Source organism: Ranitomeya imitator, chromosome 5 (genome assembly GCF_032444005.1).
Source record: "Ranitomeya imitator isolate aRanImi1 chromosome 5, aRanImi1.pri, whole genome shotgun sequence".
In the NCBI taxonomy this organism is placed as follows: Eukaryota; Metazoa; Chordata; class Amphibia; order Anura; family Dendrobatidae; genus Ranitomeya; species Ranitomeya imitator.
The window spans coordinates 568,651,050-568,669,855 of record NC_091286.1 but is presented as its reverse complement, the minus strand read 5'-3'; the positions used below and the strand labels follow the sequence as shown (position 1 = coordinate 568,669,855).

Below are 18,806 nucleotides of genomic sequence, written 5' to 3'. Positions count from 1 at the left end.
ATTGGGGGACACAGGAACCATGGGACGTCCCAAAGCAGTCCCTAGGGCGGGAAAACAGACTTCCATCAGGTCAGAGGACTCACCACTGCCGCCTGCAAGATCCTTCTGCCCAGGCTGGCATCCGCCGAAGCGTAGGTATGGACCTTGTATCATTTGGCGACCGTGTGGATGGAACACCAGGTTGTCACTTTGCAAAGCTGTAGGGCGGAAGCCCTGTGGTGCACCGCCCAGGAGGCACCGACTGCCCGGGTAGAGTGAGCCTTTATCCCAGGAAGGGGCACTCTGTTCTTGACCCGGTAAGCCTCCCAAATTGCCGTTCTGATCCAGCGAGCAATAGTCGCCTTGGAAACCGTCCAGGTTAATAATGGAGAGGCATCAATAAGACACTTATCCATTAGTAACACCATAGTCACATTGTATAAAACAGACACCCAGAAAAAAGTCCTTTAATTGAAAGAATCACATATTCTCCTTTAATAAATCTTAATTAAACCATACTTACTGCATCGCCCATTCCACCGACACCATTTTCATCTACAAAAGAGTTAAAAAAAACAATGTTCCTTACTTTTCCGCAGAGATGATAATCCATCTGTCCCACGACGGGTCTAGCTCTGCTAGCAACCACACTGCATTCAGATGTAAATCGGATTGTACTCACATGACACTTGTCCATTTTTTGGTACAGATATCGGAACTTTTTTTCACACAATATGAGCCCTTAACCCCTTACCGGCCTCCGCCGTACTATTACTGCGGAGGTCGGATCCTCTGCTTCTGCTTTGATGTGGGCTCCGATGGTGAGCCCGCATCAAAGCCGGGACATGTCAGCTGTTTTGAACAGCTGACATGTGCCCGCAATAGCGGCGGGTGAATGCTGACAGCGGCATTTAACCGACGCTTCCGGCCTCGCGGCCGGAAATGCTCTCATCGCCGACCCGTCACATGATCGGGGGTCAGCGATGCGTCGGCATAGTAACCAGAGGTCTCCTTGAGACCTCTATGGTTACTGATGCTGGCTTGCTGTGAGCGCCACCCTGTGGTCGGCACTCATAGCAAGCTTGCAATTCATCTACAGTTATGGCCAAAAATATTGACACCCATGCAATTCTGTCAGATAATACTCAGTTTCTTCCTGAAAATGATTGCAAACACAAATTCTTTGGTATTATTATCTTCTTTTAATTTGTCTTAAATGAAAAAGCACAAAAGAGAATGAAGCAAAAAGCAAAACATTGATCATTTCACACACAACTCCAAAAATGGGCCAGACAAAAGTATTGGCACCCTCAGCCTAATACTTGGTTGCACAACCTTTAGCCAAAATAACTGCGACCAACCGCTTCTGGTAACCATCAATGAGTTTCTTACAATGCTCTGCTGGAATTTAAGACCATTTTTCTTTGGCAAACTGCTCCAGGTCTCTGATATTTGAAGGGTGCCTTCTCCAAACTGCCATTTTTAGATCTCTCCACAGCTGTTCTATGGGATTCAGGTCCCTGGACTCCTTGCTGGCCACCTTAGAAGTCTCCAGTGCTTTCTCTCAAACCATTTTCTAGTGCTTTTTGAAGTGTGTTTTGGGTCATTGTCCTGCTGGAAGACCCATGACCTCTGAGGGAGACCCAGCTTTCTCACACTAGGCCCTACATTATGCTGCAAAATTTGTTGGTAGTCTTCTGACTTCATAATGCCATGCACACGGTCAAGCAGTCCAGTGCCAGAGGCAGCAAAGCAAGCCCAAAACATCAGGGAACCTCCGCCATATTTGACTGTAGGGACAGTGTTCTTTTCTTTGAATGCCTCTTTTTTTCTCCTGTAAACTCTATGTTGATGCCTTTGCCCAAAAAGCTCTACTTTTGTCTCATCTGACCAGAGAACATTCTTCCAAAACGTTTTAGGCTTTTTCAGGTAAGTTTTTGCAAACTCCAGCCTGGCTTTTTTATGTCTCGGGGTAAGAAGTGGGGTCTTCCTGGGTCTCCTACCATACAGTCCCTTTTCATTCAGACGCCGATGGATAGTACGGGTTGACACTGTTGTACCCTCGGACTGCAGGGCAGCTTGAACTTGTTTGGATGTTAGTCGAGGTTCTTTATCGAACATCCGCACAATCTTGCGTTGAAATCTCTTGTCAATTTTTCTTTTCCGTCCACATCTAGGGAGGTTGGCCACACTGCCATGGGCTTTAACTCCTTGCTGCCAGCTGACGGAATAGTACGTCAGCTGGCAGATCCCCTGCTTTGAGGTGGGCTCGGGCGGTGAGCCCACATCAAAGCTGCGACATGTCAGCTGTTTTGTACAGCTGACATGTGCGCGCAATGAGCGCGAGCGGAATTTCGATCCGCCCACGCCCATTAACTACGGTAGTTAAATGCCGCCGTCAGGCGCTGACAGCGGCATTTAACTAGCGCTCCCAGCCGCGCGGCCGGAGCTTCTCGCACCGCTGACCCCCGTCACATGATCGGGGGTCAGCGGTGCATTGCCATAACAACCAGAGGTCTCCTTGAGACCTCTATAGTTGTTGATGGCCGATTGCTTTGAGCGCCACCCTGTGGTCGGCGTTCAAAATACACCTGCATTTCTGCTACATAGAGGTGATCTGTACTTTACTTCTACAGGTCCTTCTCAAAAAATTAGCATATAGTGTTAAATTTCATTATTTACCATAATGTAATGATTACAATTAAACTTTCATATATTATAGATTCATTATCCACCAACTGAAATTTGTCAGGTCTTTTATTGTTTTAATACTGATGATTTTGGCATACAACTCCTGATAACCCAAAAAACCTGTCTCAATAAATTAGCATATCAAGAAAAGGTTCTCTAAACGACCTATTACCCTAATCTTCTGAATCAACTAATTAACTCTAAACACATGCAAAAGATACCTGAGGCTTATATAAACTCCCTGCCGGGTTCATTACTCAAAACCCCCATCATGGGTAAGACTTGCGACCTGACAGATGTCAAGAAGGCCATCATTGACACCCTCAAGCAAGAGGGTAAGACCCAGAAAGAAATTTCTCAACAAATAGGCTGTTCCCAGAGTGCTGTATCAAGGCACCTCAATGGTAAGTCTGTTGGAAGGAAACAATGTGGCAGAAAACGCTGTACAACGAGAAGAGGAGACCGGACCCTGAGGAAGATTGTGGAGAAGGACCGATTCCAGACCTTGGGGAACCTGAGGAAGCAGTGGACTGAGTCTGGTGTGGAAACATCCAGAGCCACCGTGCACAGGCGTGTGCAGGAAATGGGCTACAGGTGCCGCATTCCCCAGGTAAAGCCACTTTTGAACCATAAACAGCGGCAGAGGCGCCTGACCTGGGCTACAGAGAAGCAGCACTGGACTGTTGCTAAGTGGTCCCAAGTACTTTTTTCTGATGAAAGCAAATTTTGCATGTCATTCGGAAATCAAGGTGCCAGAGTCTGGAGGAAGACTGGGGAGAAGGAAATGCCAAAATGCCTGAAGTCCAGTGTCAAGTACCCACAGTCAGTGATGGTGTGGGGTGCCATGTCAGCTGCTGGTGTTGGTCCACTGTGTTTCATCAAGGGCAGGGTCAATGCTTTATGGTGATGAAGATTTCATTTTTTCAGCACGACCTGGCACCTGCTCACAGTGCCAAAACCACTGGTAAATTGTTTACTGACCATGGTATTACTGTGCTCAATTGGCCTGCCAACTCTCCTGACCTGAACCCCATAGAGAATCTGTGGGATACTGTGAAGAGAAAGTTGAGAGACGCAAGACCCAACACTCTGGATGAGCTTAAGGCCGCTATTGAAGCATCCTGGGCCTCCATAACATCTCAGCAGTGTCACAGGCTGATTGCCTCCATGCCACGCCGCATTGAAGCAGTCATTTCTGCCAAAGGATTCCCGACCAAGTATTGAGTGCATAACTGAACATTATTATTTGATGGTTTTTTTGTTTGTTATTAAAAAACACTTTTATTTGATTGGATGGGTGAAATATGCTAATTTATTGAGACAGGTTTTTTGGGTTATCAGGAGTTGTATGCCAGAATCATCAGTATTAAAACAATAAAAGACCTGACAAATTTCAGTTGGTGGATAATGAATCTATAATATATGAAAGTTTAATTGTAATCATTACATTATGGTAAATAATGAAATTTAACACTATATGCTAATTTTTTGAGAAGGACCTGTATGTAGCAGAGGTGATCGTGTAGTGCATGCCGAAATTTTTTAAAAAAAAGTGTTTAAAAATATAAAAAAAAATAAAAAATATATAAAAGTTCAAATCACCCCCCTTTCGCCCCAATCAAAATAAAACAATTAAAAAAAATCAAACATACACATATTTGGTATCACCGCGTTCAGAAACGCCCGATCTATCAATAAAAACAAAGGATTAACCTGACCGCTAAATTGCGTAGCGAGAAAAAAAATCAAAACGCCAAAATTACGTTTTTTTGGTCACCGCGACATTGCATTAAAATGCAATAACGGGCGATCAAAAGAACGTATCTACACCAAAATGGTATCATTAAAAACGCCAGCTCGGCACGCAAAAAATAAACCCTCACCTGACCCCAGATCACGAAAATTGGAGACGCTACGGGTATCGGAAAATCGCGCAATTTTTTTTTTTTTTTTTTTTTTTTTAGCAAACTTTGGAATTTTTTTTTACCACTTAGATAAAAAATAACCTAGACATGTTAGGTGTCTATGAACTCGTAATGACCTGGAGAATCCTAATGGCAGGTTAGTTTTAGCATTTGGTGAACTTAGCAAAAAAGCCAAACAAAAAACAAGTGTGGGATTGCACTTTTTTGCAATTTCATCGCATTTTGAATTACTCTGTCGCCTCATTGGGGAACACAGGACCATGGGTGTTATGCTGCTGTCAACTAGGAGGCCACACTATGCATAATCTGAAAAAGATTAACCATGGTTCCTCCTCTGCAGTATACATCCCTGGACGGTGTTAGCCTTCTCCAGTTTTTGCTTAGTGTCGCATAGGAGGCACACCTAAAATTTCGTTCTCCGTTTTTTTCCACGACGGGATTACAGATGAAGAAAAGTGGGTCTCCTGCGAGACTCCCGGCACGGTTCCTTCCTCGTCCCCCTATTATAGGGTGCCCGGTTGAAGTCAAGATGGCTATTCCCCATGTCGCTCCTTCCCCAGTCCCTCGGGTGCTGGTTCAAAGTCGAGACCTCCCTCCTTCCCCAATTCCTTTTGGTTTCTGGGTTGAGGTCGAGGCAAGGATAAAGCCTCCTGAAGGTGACATCAGCACCCTCCCTAATCCCCCTCTGGGGGCATTAGGTTGAGATGCCTCAGTTAGGGTCTGTACAGGCAGCACTCTGCAGCTCCCAGCAGCCTGGGCCAGCACACTGCGCCTGCATCCAGGGACCCCAGCCCAGCTGCGGGCTCCTGTCGGGGCCGGGGGGAGTGCAGGCAGTCATGGCACATCTGAGACACAGGGCACCCTGCGCCCTGTCTCTGTGGCATCAGCAGGGGGGGACCCTTCAGCCCTCCCCCCCCCCCCCCCCTACCACTTATAGCCCTACCGCTATCCTGCTTTTCAAATCCCGGAGGGTCCGGTTCAAATCCGATCCCCTCCTGGACTTCTGCGCTGGCCTAGAGCCCTCTCGGGCATCAGGCATCTACTTTAGGCCGTGGCTTTGGCCTAGTCAAGGCCGCCGCCTTCTTTCTGCCCCCGGATGACAAATATGACACTCCACAGTGTCATAGAGAGGGCGGATCGAGACTGAAAGGGCGTGTTTTTACACAGCCCTGCCACCTTTTTCTCTGCTGTCCGCTCCCTTTCTCCTTCTCCTTCCTCTTCTCCTCAGTGGCCATTTCTGCTGCAGGACAAGATTAACCCTGCATCTCCCGGTGTCCAGGCCAGCCAGTCTCCGGGGGGCACAGGACTGTGGATCTTCGGCGCTGGACCTAGGGGCAAACTGGTGGGGTAAGGTCACAGCTTACTCGGCTGTGATTCCATATTCCTATAAGACACCCTATTGGTTCCTCTGCATAGCCACCCCTGTAGGGCCCTCTGCATAGCCACCTCTCTCGTGCACTATGCCAGGCTCAAGGTCCAAGTAAACCAGGCAGGACTGCTTTTATGCATTCTGCCCAGCCTGCAGGACCACTCTCCCCAGTGGCAGCACGTATCCGCACTGCCGGGACTGTATCCAGACTACTGTGTCAGAGCCCCAAGAAGCCCCTACCACTGCTTCAGTGTCTAATGCCACGCCGGAATGGGCTACTCAGATGTTGCAATCTATGACGCAGTCTATAGATAACCTAACCTCCACATTGCTTCAGGCTCTGCAAGGTCATGCCTCGGCTATTGAACATTACCCAGCAAAGGGAGAGTTCGACTCAGAGACATGACGCCCCGGGCACATCGATGTCTTGGACAGGACGTAAGCGGACCCACAGGTCACGTTCATCTGCGTCATCCCATAGCACACGGTTATCCCCCTCTAGGGAAAGACACCGTAGTTCCAGGTCACCTAGCCCGTCCCCTACCAGGGACAGACAATGCATATCTCCGCAGCGATCCCTGACCAGAGAAGACCTCTGCCCCAGTTCACCCACCAGGGGATGCCTCAGCGATACACAGGATTTAGAAGGCATCTGTGACTCCGACAATGAAACGGAGTCTTCCCTGATCCCGATTCCCCCTAGCAATACAGCGCTAGTTGAGAACGTAATCTCTTCCATCCATCGGGTGCTGGACATTTCTGATCCGCCCCCGGAGGCCCCAGAACACAAGATTTCCTTTGAAGGAGGTCTGAAACCAAACCGCCTAAGGTCTTCTCTAACCACCCAGAGTTTAAGGCGATCCTTAAAAAGCAGCTCTCACAGCCTGAGAAGAAGTTCGCTAATCGCAAATATTTGGAGGCGAGGTACCCCTTCCCGCAGAAGGACACCAAAGAATGTACAGATCCACCTGAAGTGGACCCACCAGTCTCTAGACTAGCAGCACAGACCCTCCTTTCACTGCCAGATAGCTCAACCCTCAGGGACGCAGCAGACCGGCAGGTAGAACGCATGGCTCGTTCAATTTTCGAGGCTGCAGGGGCCTCCCTGGCTCCCGCGTTCGCTTCAGTTTGGGCTGGCAAGGCCATCCTGGCTTGGGCCCAAAATTTACAAGCTGGCCTCCAAGCATCCGCTCCTGGCTGTCGGACCAAGCGGTTCAAATAGCAGTTGTAGCAGATTACATGCTTCATGCAGCTCTGGATTCAGCAACTGAAACCTAAATGCACTTACAAGAAGCGTAACCAAGTCCGATTCTTTCGGAATTATTCGGGCTGGTCCGTCTCGCGTCCAGCACAAAATTGTAACCATTCTCCACGGAGTGACAACTCACAGTCGACGCAAAGGTCGGACAAGACCTGGCAGTCAAAAGCAGGCCAGTCAAAGCCCAAAGGAGGAAAACCTCAGACTTTCTCCTCATGACTCATGGACTCCGGAAGACATCCCATCCGTAGGCGGCCGACTTTTGCTCTTTCAGCAAGTCTGGCTGCCTATTACAGAAAACAGGTGGGTCAGGGAACTAGTGTCCTCCGGATATAAGATAGAGTTCACCAACCCACCAGACCGATTCTTACTCTCTGTTCCCCCAAAACCGCCAGCCAAGGCTTGTGCCTTCCACCAAGCGGTTTCCTCGCTTCTTCAAGCAGGAGTCATAGTACCGGCTCCCGCGGCTGAGCGCTTCCGAGGGTTCTACTCCAATCTATTTGTAGTCCCCAAGAAAGGAGGCAGCGTACCGCCCATACTGGACCTAAAACAACTCAACAAATATACGGGTTCGTCACTTCCGCATGGAGTCCCTTCGGTCCATTATTGCGTCCATGGAGAAGGGAGAATACCTCGCCTCCATAGATATACAGGACGCATACCTGCATATACCAATTGCACCCACCCATCAGCGATTTCTCAGCTTCGCAATCGACCAGGACCACTACCAGTTCGTGGCTTTCCTGTTCGGACTCGCCACGGCTCCCAGAGTGTTTACCAAGGTCATGGCAGCCACCATGGACGTCCTGCACTCCAGAGGCATAGTAGTCGTTCCATACCTGGACGATCTCATCAAAGCTTCCACCTTCAAGGTCTGCGAGCTCAGCGTCTCAATCACAATCGACACTCTGTTGCCTGGGCTGGCTAGTCACCCTACAAAAGTCATCGCCAACCCTCCTCCGCACCCAATATCCCGATCTCTCCGGGTTGCCATGAGAGTCCTCGGCAGGATGGCGGCAGCAATAGAAGCAGTCCCATTTGCCCAGTTTCACCTCAGGCCTCTCTAACTACCCATTCTCAAGTCCTGGGACAGGAATCCTTTTTCTCTCGACAAGGAGTTCCAGCTAACGTCGTCAATCAGGAGGTCCCTGCACTGGTGGCTCAAGCCAACCTTGCTAGCAACGGGGAAATCCTTTCTCACTGGTCAATGGAAGGTCCTGACCACCGACGCGAGTGCACCTACACCACAGGGCAAGTGGTCACCAGTGGAAGCGACCATGCCCATCAACATCCTGGAAATTTGTGCCATCCTCCTGGCGTTGAGAGCCTTCCATCACTTACTGGCAGCCTTTCACATCAGAGTACAGTCGGACAATGCCACAGCTGTGGCATATGTGAACCACTAAGGAGGGTCCCGCAGTACCCAGGCAATGTGAGAGGTGACACACATCCTCCACTGGGCGGAAGACACAGGGTCGGTGCTCTCTGCGGTCCACATTCCGGGTGTGGACAACTGGGAAGCCGACTTCCTCAGCCGACAAGCAATGGACTCGGGAGAGTGGTCTCTCCATCCGGAAATTTTTCGCCAGATCTGCCATCGCTGGGGGACTCCGGACGTGGACCTAATGGCATCATACTTCAATGCCAAGGTCTCCAACTTCATGGCCAGAACACACGATCCGCGGTCGCTCGGAGCAGATGCCCTGGTTCAGGACTGGACCCAGTTCCAGCTTCTGTATATTTTTCCACCTCTCCCCCTGATATCCAGAGTGGTGAGGAAGATCAAGCAAGAGGGAGTTCCAACCATCCTAATCGCACCGGACTGGCCCAGACGTACATGGTACACCGACATCGTACAACTTACAGTAGACGCCCCTGGCGTCTCACCGACCGCCCCGATCTTCTATCACAAGGCCCGTTCTACCACCAGAACTCAGGGGCTCTCAATTTGATGGCGTGGCCCTTGAGACCTGGGTTCTAACCCAGGCAGGGCTCTCGACGGACGTCATTGGAACCATGATCAGGGCACGGAAGCCAACCTCTGCCAAGATTTATTACCGTACCTGGAAAGCTTTCTTTACCTGGTGCGAATCTCATGGCCAGACCCCACTCCCTTATTCCCTCCCCAATTGCTACCAAGCCGCAAGTAAGGACTTTTCTTCAGGGGGTCTCCCGATTGGTTCCCCCCTACAGATGACCACTAGAAACGTGGGACCTCAACCTGGTCCTGACAGCATTGCAGGCACCACCCTTCGGACCCCTTAAGGAGGTCCCGCTCCGCCTTCTCTCCCAGAAGGTGGTTTTCCTGGTGGCAATCACCTCACCACGCAGGGTGTGTGAACTGACAACACTCTCCTACAGACGACCCTTCCTGGCTTTTCACCAGGACAAGGTAGTTCTCCGTACGGTCCCGTCCTTCCTTCCGAAGGTTGTGTCCCACTCCCACCTCAATGAGGAAATTTCACTGCCATCCATTTGTCCGGTTTCGGTTCATAGAGTGGAGAAGGCTCTGCATACACTTGACCTCGTCAGGGCATTGCGTATATATGTGTCTAGGACTATGCCCTTCCGGAAGTCTGATTCTTTTTTTCCTTCTTCTGGAAGGCGACCGCCAGGGTCTGCTTCCAAAGCTACCCTTGCCAGGTGGATCAAATCCACCATACAAGAGGCCTACCGCCTTAAAAATTCTCCTCTTCCGGACGATCTTATGGCACACTCTACACGGGCGGTAGGGGCCTCCTGGGCCATTCGGCACAAGTGTGTAAGGCGGCCACTTGGACTAGCCTACACACGTTTACTAAACACTACAGAGTTCATACCCAGTCCTCAGCGGACGCGAGCCTGGGTAGACGGGTTCTGCAGGAGGCGGTGCCCGAAGTTTAGGGGCCTGTCTGCACAATATTCGTCCATTGCTTCCCACCCAGGGACTGCTTTGGGACGACCCATGGTCCTGTGTCCCCCAATGAGGCGACAGAGTAAAGGAGATTTTTGTGTACTCACAGTAAAATCTCTTTCTCTTAGCCTCTAATTGGGGGACACAGCTCCCACCCTGTTGCCCTTTACGGGCCGTTGTTACTGTTGAGTTCTCATATTGTTCTTTGAGCTCGTACATAGTGGCCTTCTTATAGGCATAGTTATGTTATTCATGTTACGTTCCTCCTAATGCTTTTGCACAAAACTGGTGAAGCTTAACGCCGTCCAGGGGTGTATACTGCAGAGGGGCCATGGTTAATCTTTTTCAGATTATGCATAGTGTCGCCTCCTAGCAGCATAACACCCATGGTCCTTTGTCCCCCAATTAGAGGCTAAGAGAAAGAGATTTTACGGTGAGTACACAAAAATCTCCTTTTTTTTCCAGTTTTCTAGTACACAACATGCTAAAACCAATGATGTCGTTCAAAAGTGCAACTTGTCCCGCAAAAAACAAGCCCTCACATGGCCATATTGACAGAAAAATAAAAAAGTAATGGCTCTGGGAAGGAGGAGAGAGAAAAACGAGAACGGAAAAGGGCAAGCTCTTGAAGGGGTTAAAGGGAATCTGCCAGCAGTTTTTTGTTTTGTAATCTGAGGGTACGGGTAGGGGCTGTGACACAGATTTCAGTGATGTCACTTATTAGGCTTTGTGCTGTTGTTTCCATATATAATGAATGTTTAATCACCAGGATATTTATTACTTCCCAGACGGATACTCATTTGACCACTGGTCCGACCATGCCACCTGCTCTGATAAGCAGCTTACTGTCAATAGACAATGTACATATAGAGGCTGGGGTGCCCGGGGGCCGCTTTCTCAGCTCTGCCTCATGCTAAAAACTCTTGATTGTCACAACTGCTGCACCCAGTGACCTGCATTCATAGTCTTTTCCTAAATTATGCTGCTATTAGATGAGGTAGCAAAACCTGCTGATAGATTCAATTTAAAGAGAATCTGTCAGCAGGTTTTTGCTATGTAATCTGAAGACCGCAGTAGATAGAGGCTGAAAAGCAGAATTCAGGGAGGTGTTTTTGTCAAAGTACATGTTGTTGCTTACTAACTGTGAAGGATTTATTACGAAGAGATTAATATTGTTGCACTACACTAGTCCATCATCGCCCCCTTCCTGTGATAAGCAGCTCACTGTCTATAGACATTGTACATACATAGCCTGATGAGGGCGGAGGCAGCTTTCACTGCTGCTTCAAGCTAAATCTGAAAGCTCTGATTTAGTCAGAATGGCCACATCCAGTAACCAGCTTTTGGATTCAGTTTCTGAATGGGAGAAATGTGAGGATGGGCAGGGGGAATGGGAGAATATGAGGGGGGAATGGCAGGATGGTGAGTGGGAAGTGAGCAGTCAGTTTATAACCAGGGTGTACACAAAATTTTTATTTTAGGTTTTATGTTGAAAGTAGGGCTTGGAAGTTGGGAGAATCTGTAAAGAGAATCCAGGGTTACCAAAGATGGACAAATTCGGTATCATTTTATAGCTAATTTCTGGTCCTTGGTGAGATAGCAAACTTAAGTTCTAAACTGCAGTAAGTGTCCTTGGCCGGTAGCGGGATTGCTGTTGCATATGGACTTTGTAGGGCGTAATAGTTTTCCTAATTTTGTTGCCCTTTAACCATATTGGAGAGCCACTGAAGCGTAACTCCCTCTTTGGGGATATAACCTGATGAGTGGTATTGGTTTTATGCCACTTTTCTGATTGCTCAAGTACTGATTTTCTAATGTTGCATTTCAACTTTAAAATATAAAAATACCATATTGGATTGGAGTTTATAATTGATGTACAAGCCACATGGTGATTAAAATGAATCTAATTTTTAAAATCTGAAAATATACACTGAAATCTGATGGAAGTATATACTAATAGTACACAGTGATTGAACTTGGATTATGCAAATCCTCGTTATCTTAATCTTTTTCTTTTTAAGGTATATTCCTCCAGATAAGCGAGAAGAAAATGATCAATCTACTCACAAGTGGATGATTTATGTGAGGGGCTCTAGAAAGGAACCCAGCATTGATCATTTTGTGAAGAAGGTTTGGTTCTTTCTGCACCCAAGCTACAAACCCAATGACCTTGTGGAAGTCAAGTGAGTTTTAGGACAAACCTTTCTTGAAATCTCAACTCTTTAAAATTCAATAAGAAATTACACCATTTTTTTTTTATAGCAGTCATTAAAGATATTTGCGTAGAGCTCACTAGTCACCAGGTCTTATTTAATGATGGTCCAGTCTCCCTATTATTCTCTTGTTGTAAATGTGCTTGAATGTGTGACATTTTGTTTAGTATCTAGCCAAGAACCTTTAGGCTGTGCGCACGTTGCGTTTTTTTTGCATTTTTTCGCTATAAAAACGCATAAAAAACGCATACATATGCATCCTATCATTTAGAATGCATTCTGCAATTTGTGTGCACATGATGCGTTTTTTTTCCGCGAAAAAAACGCATCGCTGTAAAAAACGCAGTATGTTCATTAATTTTGCAGGTTTTTTTTGCGTTTTTCCTGCTATATAATGCATTGGGAAAGCTCCGGAAAAAAACGAAAAAAAAACGCATGCGGATTTCTTGCAGAAAATGTACGGTTTTGGAAGATCTTCAAAAAGTACTTGTGAGTACTTTCTTATTAAGACCACTGTACACATGTAAAACACCGGTTGAGCTCGCCCATATTGACTATTGACGGGCTTCAGCCACCAGCCTAATGTGTATGGGACCCTTGGCAGATGACATCGAAGGAAATAATGATTCGGCATGTCCGATTTCAGACCTCCATTCCTTTTGTTGTTGGTGAGACAAGTCGCCATCAGAGGAGTCTGGCTGCTGCTTTCTTACGGAGAACGCAGGGGAGAAGAGCGAGCGCTCCTGTGTATGGGTTAGCTCTATGATAATTCAGCTGACAGTTATCTAAAATGTATGGGGGCTTTACTCATTTTTATGCCTCTATAATACTTTTGATTTTGCTTTGTTTGTCTTTAGGGAGCCCCCTTTCCACTTGACACGCAGAGGATGGGGTGAATTTCCTGTAAGAGTCCAGATACATTTCAAAGACAACCAAAATAAGAGGATCGATATCATTCACAACCTGAAGGTATTTGGGTTTAGTCTGTTTGGTGATTTCCTGAACAGTTACCAGTGACGTGTGTACTTCATGGTACATATTTTGGGATCCAGTTGAAAAAGAATACATGTGGACGTCTCAAGTACAGCACTCAAGTTTCCATCAGTAAAAGGATTTATTTGAAAACTTTGCTGCATTTTCTGTGTGCCTAATATGAGTAATCATGACAGTATATATAGATGAGGTGACAGAGGGGGTCCCAGGCACAAGACACAGACACATTGTTCAAGACACATGTAGAAAGCTGAGCAAGTCTGAACCTCCTATCTCTACCTACCACGTCAGATATAAAAAATTATATTCAATACTTTTTCCAATTTCTTGTCTGCACAGGGGTGGGTGGGGAGAGGGTTAAATCTCCATTGTTTTGATTTGGGAAGAGAGGAAGTGAAAAGTAAGATTAAACTTTCACATGGCCCCTAAACTTAATCAGATTGTAATAAAACCATCTTGTTCTTCCCTGGTACATATTCAATATATTTCACTTTTTACATATATATATATTTTTTTTTAGTTGGACAGAACGTACACCGGATTACAGACACTGGGCGCTGAAACGGTACGGTTTACTTTGTCTTTCTTAGCTTGTAGTTCTCGGACCCTTGTGTACTTTTATGAGGTGGTTCCTTATTATGGTGCTCGTAAGTGAGTTAATGCTGGCTATGTTTTCCGCTGGAATTTGAGTAGACATCATATATGTTTACATTTCTTATGATCCTAAACTGAAGGTCCTGATTTGGCGGTCATAACAACCTCTAATCAGCGACTTGTTTGCCAATCGGCGATCGTTTAGTAGCCTGATTATTTACGCAGTCCGTGGTTCAGATGTGCACTGAACGATCGAAAATGGATCAGTCCGTTTCCTTAGGGTGCCGCGGCTTTCGGCAGCCCATCAACCGATAATCTTAAACGCAACACAAAATATCATTTCACCCTATGAACAAGCATTTTTTTTCCTCACTCGTTGGGTAATCGGCAACCAGTTTTGCCTGCCAGCTTGTTGTGAAATGAGCATCCTTATGAACACTCGTTTGCGGGAAACTTAGTGTTAATGAACCCTTAAGCCCCCCATACACATTAGTGCAATGTCTGCCGACCCACCACTATGGACAGGTTCAGGCAACAGTCTGATGCATATGGTGGACTTTGATAGATGATGGGGGAGATGAAGACATGACATGTCCGATTTCAGACTGCCAATCCTTTTGCGTTGCTTGAAGTAACTCTGGCAGCAGCTCTCTCATAGAGAATACAGGAGTGTACGGCTGAACGAACGTTCCTGTGTATGAGAGAACGGGGGAGATGGCTGCAGCTGAACGATCAGCCAAATCATCGTTCAGCCGACAGTCATCTTGCGTGTATTGGGTGGGCTTCAGTCTTCAGAATTGTAACCATTTATTACTGTTTGTCTGCAGGTTGTTGAAGTTGAACTCCTTAGACACTCATTTGGAGAAGATTACCTCTGTTCACAATCTTCTAATGAGTCTAGTCAGTCTGAAGGATCTGTCCCTGGACCTTCCGTCGTTAAACCATCATCGCCACATAAAGGGAGTCTTACGTTATCAGAAAAAGGTAGATTTAAAGGGAATCTGTCACCAGGTATTTGCCACTTACACTGAGAGCAGCATAATGTAGGGACAAGAGACCCCGATTCCATCAGTGTCACTAAAGCCCCTCAAACACAATAGACTGTCAGCTGAACCCACTGACCTCATCGGTTTCAAACATCAGTTTAATGCAGGGGTGTCAAACTGCATTCCTCGAGGGCCGCAAACCATGCGTGTTTTCAAGATTTCCTTAGCATTGCACAAGGTGCTGCAATCATTATTTGTGTAGGTGATTAAATTATCACCTGTGCAGTACAAGGAAATCCTGAAAACATGACCTGTTTGCAGCCCTCGAGGAATGCAGTTTGACACCCCTGGTTTAATGTACAGTCATGGCTGAAAGTGTTGGCACCCTTGAAATTGTTCCAGATAAAGAAGTATTTCCTCCAGAAAATTATTGCAGTTACACGTTTTGTTGTTTATGCCTTAATTTCCTTTGCGTATATTAGAACAAAATAAAAAAAGAGTAAAAAAAGAAGAAAAAGGGCAAATTGGACATCATTTCACACAAAACCCCAAAAATGATCTGGACAAAATTGTTGGCACCCACAACTTAATATTTGGTTGCACGCCCTTTGGAATAAATAACTACAATCAATCGCTTCCTATAACGATCAACAAGCTTCTTACATCTCTCAGCTGGAATTTTAAATCACTCTTCTTTTACAAGCAGCTCCAGGTCTCTCATATTTGAAGGCACCTTCTCCCAACAGTGGTTTTAAGATCTCTCCACAGGTGTTCAATGAGATGTAGATCCAGACTCATTGCTGCCACTTTAGAACTCTCCAGCGCTTTTTTCCATCCATCTATGGGGGCTTCCTGAAGTATGTTTGGGGTCACTGTCCTGCTGGAAGACCCATGACCTAGGACGCAAACACAGCTCTCGGACACGGGGCACTACATTGCAGTCCAAAAACCTTGGTAATCTTCAGATTTTATGATGCCTTACAGGCAGGCAAGGCACCCAGTGCCAGAGACGGTAAAACACCACCAAAACATCTTTGAACTTCCACCACATTTGACTATAGGCACGGTGTTCTTTTCTTTGTACTCTTCATTCCATCTTCAGTAAACAGTAGAATGATGTATTTTACCAAAAAGGTCATCTCTCCACACAACGCATTATCAGAAGGATTTTGCCTTACTCGTGTATATTTTGGCAAACTGCAGTCTAGATTTTTTTATGTCTGTCAGAAATGGGGTCCTCCTGGGTCTCCTGCTATAGCGTTTCCATTGCATTCAATTGTCGACAGATCGTTCTCGCTGACACTGAACATCAAGATCTCTGGAGATGGACTTGTAACCTTATATGATGTGATACTGTTCAACAAATTTGGTTCTCAAGTCCTCAGACAGTTCTCTTCTTCTCTTGCTGTTCTCCGTGCATAGTGTGGCACACACAGATACTCAATGCAAAGATTTTTATCTGGTTTCAGGTGTGATTTTCATATTGCCCACACCAGTTACTTGCCACAGATGAGTTTGCACAAGGATCACATGCTTAAAACGTAAAAGATTTTTACTCACAATTTCAGAAAGAGGTTACCAATAAATTTGTCTTGTCCATTTTTCTTTATCGCCTCTCATTGGGGGACACAGGAACCATGGGTGTATGCTGCTGCCACTAGGAGGCTGACACTATGCAAATAAAAAAAGTTAGCTCCTCCTCTGCAGTGTACACCCCACCGACTGGCATTATACTCTTCAGTTTAGCTTAGTGTCAGTAGGAGGTGGACACGGGTCTTTCATTAGACCCTTATCTACCTCAATGTGCGTCGTTTTCCTTTCAGGTTTCCGAATGGGATACAGGGTGAGCAGTCACACCTGTAGTCCCACATTATGGACTATGAGTACGGTGTGTACTGCCACCCCGTATCCTCATAGATCCTTCTCCAGGACCAAGATCCTAGCACACCAGCGTGCTTAGAAGTCCGGTCCTGGCTCCGTCCCCCACCCACTCGCCCACCAGAGCCTGTCGGTTGTGGAGACGAGGACGTCCATCAGCTCCCTGGACGTCTCACCCCCCTTTTAAGGTTAGTACCGGCGTGGGATGTTTGAGGTAAATATCCGGTGCCGCGTTTCCCCCCCCCCATCCCTTCCTAGAGCTTCCTGGGGGTCTTACTAGGGCCCGCAGCACGACCTGGGCTTGCAGTTTCTGCAGACCTCCTCTTCGGACGCGGGGCCGTTATGGCTGCCGCGCCGTTTGTCTACCAGTGTGGGCTCCGCAAACCAGTCTTCCGGTAGGGGCCACATTTTCTCCCCGCGGCGCACTGCCTCTGCGCCGCGGTTTTCCAGGGGGCACACAGGCGCTGCGGCCCTGTCGAGCCGGCGCGCCGCAGCTTTTGCCAGGGGCTCACCGGCGCTGCGGCCCTGACAGGTCAGCGCACCGCGATTTCTGGGGCCACTCCGGCGCTGCGGCCCTGACAGACCGGCGCGCCGCTTCTTCCTGCGGCGCGCTGTTCTGGCGCCACAGGGGGCTTCCCGGCAGCAGTTTTTTTCTAGCGGCGCAGCCTGGTAGGCTGCTGCGCCGCCTGTGTTACTAGCGGCGCACCTTTCCGGCGCATCTTTCCGGCGCCGCGGTTATCCTCCTCGTCCGCCGGCTCCTACTTTAGGCCCCGGCTTCTCCCGGGGCCTACTTCCGGTTTGCGCGCTTCCGGTCTGCGGGCGGGCTTTTTTCCCGCCCGACATATTTTGTCCTGCCCACCGGCGCCTCCGTGGCTGGCTCCTCCCACTTCCTCCAGGGAATGAGTCACTCTTCTGGTGTGCACTCCGCAGCAGCAGCACCAGCTCAGCCCCGCACGTGTTTTTTCTGTGAGCTCAGCGATCTGCACAGAATACGGCCCCTCGGGACAGGAGTACTCCGCTGACAAGTGGGACATCTTCCAGGACCGGGTCCGTGAGTAGCTGCACTGCAGACTGACACCCTTCTCTGCCCCACTGTCCCCTAACCCACTGGCATCTTCAGGGATCTCTCAAAATGTCTTCTAAAGGGGGCCGCTCTCGCCCCCCTACCTCTTCATCTTCTGCCTTAGTCACGTACTTTGCATGTTCGTCCTGTAACAGCAAACTTCCCTCAGGTCAGTCCTCTCCGCTGTGTCAGTCCTGCAGCAACCCGATTGTTCCCACCGCCCAGGATCCCCCGACTGTTCCGCCCGAGAGTGATCCCCCCATCCCAGGCTGGGCCGCCTCTTTGTCACAATCGGTGGCCGATTTGACACGGGTATCTCAAACCTTGGTGTCCGCGCTGGATCGGTTACCCCTGCAGACCCCTGCCGTGGCCAGCGGGTCGCAGGAACCGCCACCCGAGACCTCCTTGCCAAGCTACAAAAGGTCCAGACAGGAACGTCGGTCTGAGTCCTCTTTGCGTTCCATCTCGCCGCCCGGCCCTCCCCCGCGGTTGGTGTCGCACCGTTCCTCCTCCCCTGAGTCAGGCGAGGCTTTATCTGATGCGCCCTCAGAGGAGATTTCGGAGCTGGATCCTAGCCAAATCGCCACCATGAGTGAGTCGGTCCAGAACCTCATTCGGGCTATAAACCAAACCTGTGGCATTAAGGATCCCTCTACGGAACCCGCAGATCAGGCGGTTTCGTTTAGACGGGCCAAACCACCTTCAAAATTTTTTGCTCCTCATCCTGAATTCGAGGAAATCCTGGCCAGAGAGAGAGAGAATCCGACCAGACGTTTTCAGAGGGGAAAACGCCTGGGGGTGTTATATCCTTTTTCACCAGATCTTACCGCCAATTGGACGGTCTCTCCCTCGGTGGATCCCCCTGTTTCCAGGCTGTCCACCAACACGGTGCTTCCACTGTCCGGCGGAGCGTCTCTGAAGGATTCTAACGACAGAGTTATAGAATCCTTCGCGAAATCTACCT

At 48.1% G+C, this 18,806-nt stretch overlaps 1 protein-coding gene across 2 annotated transcripts in view; it reads left to right on the top strand.

Moving 5' to 3' along the window:
- YEATS2 (YEATS domain containing 2) overlaps positions 1–18,806 on the top strand; it is a 123,028-nt gene that overhangs the window by 24,979 nt on the left and 79,243 nt on the right. For both annotated transcript variants that reach the window (XM_069727777.1, XM_069727776.1), the window contains exons 7-10: positions 12,137–12,298; positions 13,186–13,297; positions 13,842–13,886; positions 14,743–14,899. In XM_069727777.1, the coding sequence (XP_069583878.1) occupies positions 12,137–12,298; positions 13,186–13,297; positions 13,842–13,886; positions 14,743–14,899 (476 nt within the window). The remainder of the gene's footprint in view (positions 1–12,136; positions 12,299–13,185; positions 13,298–13,841; positions 13,887–14,742; positions 14,900–18,806) is intronic.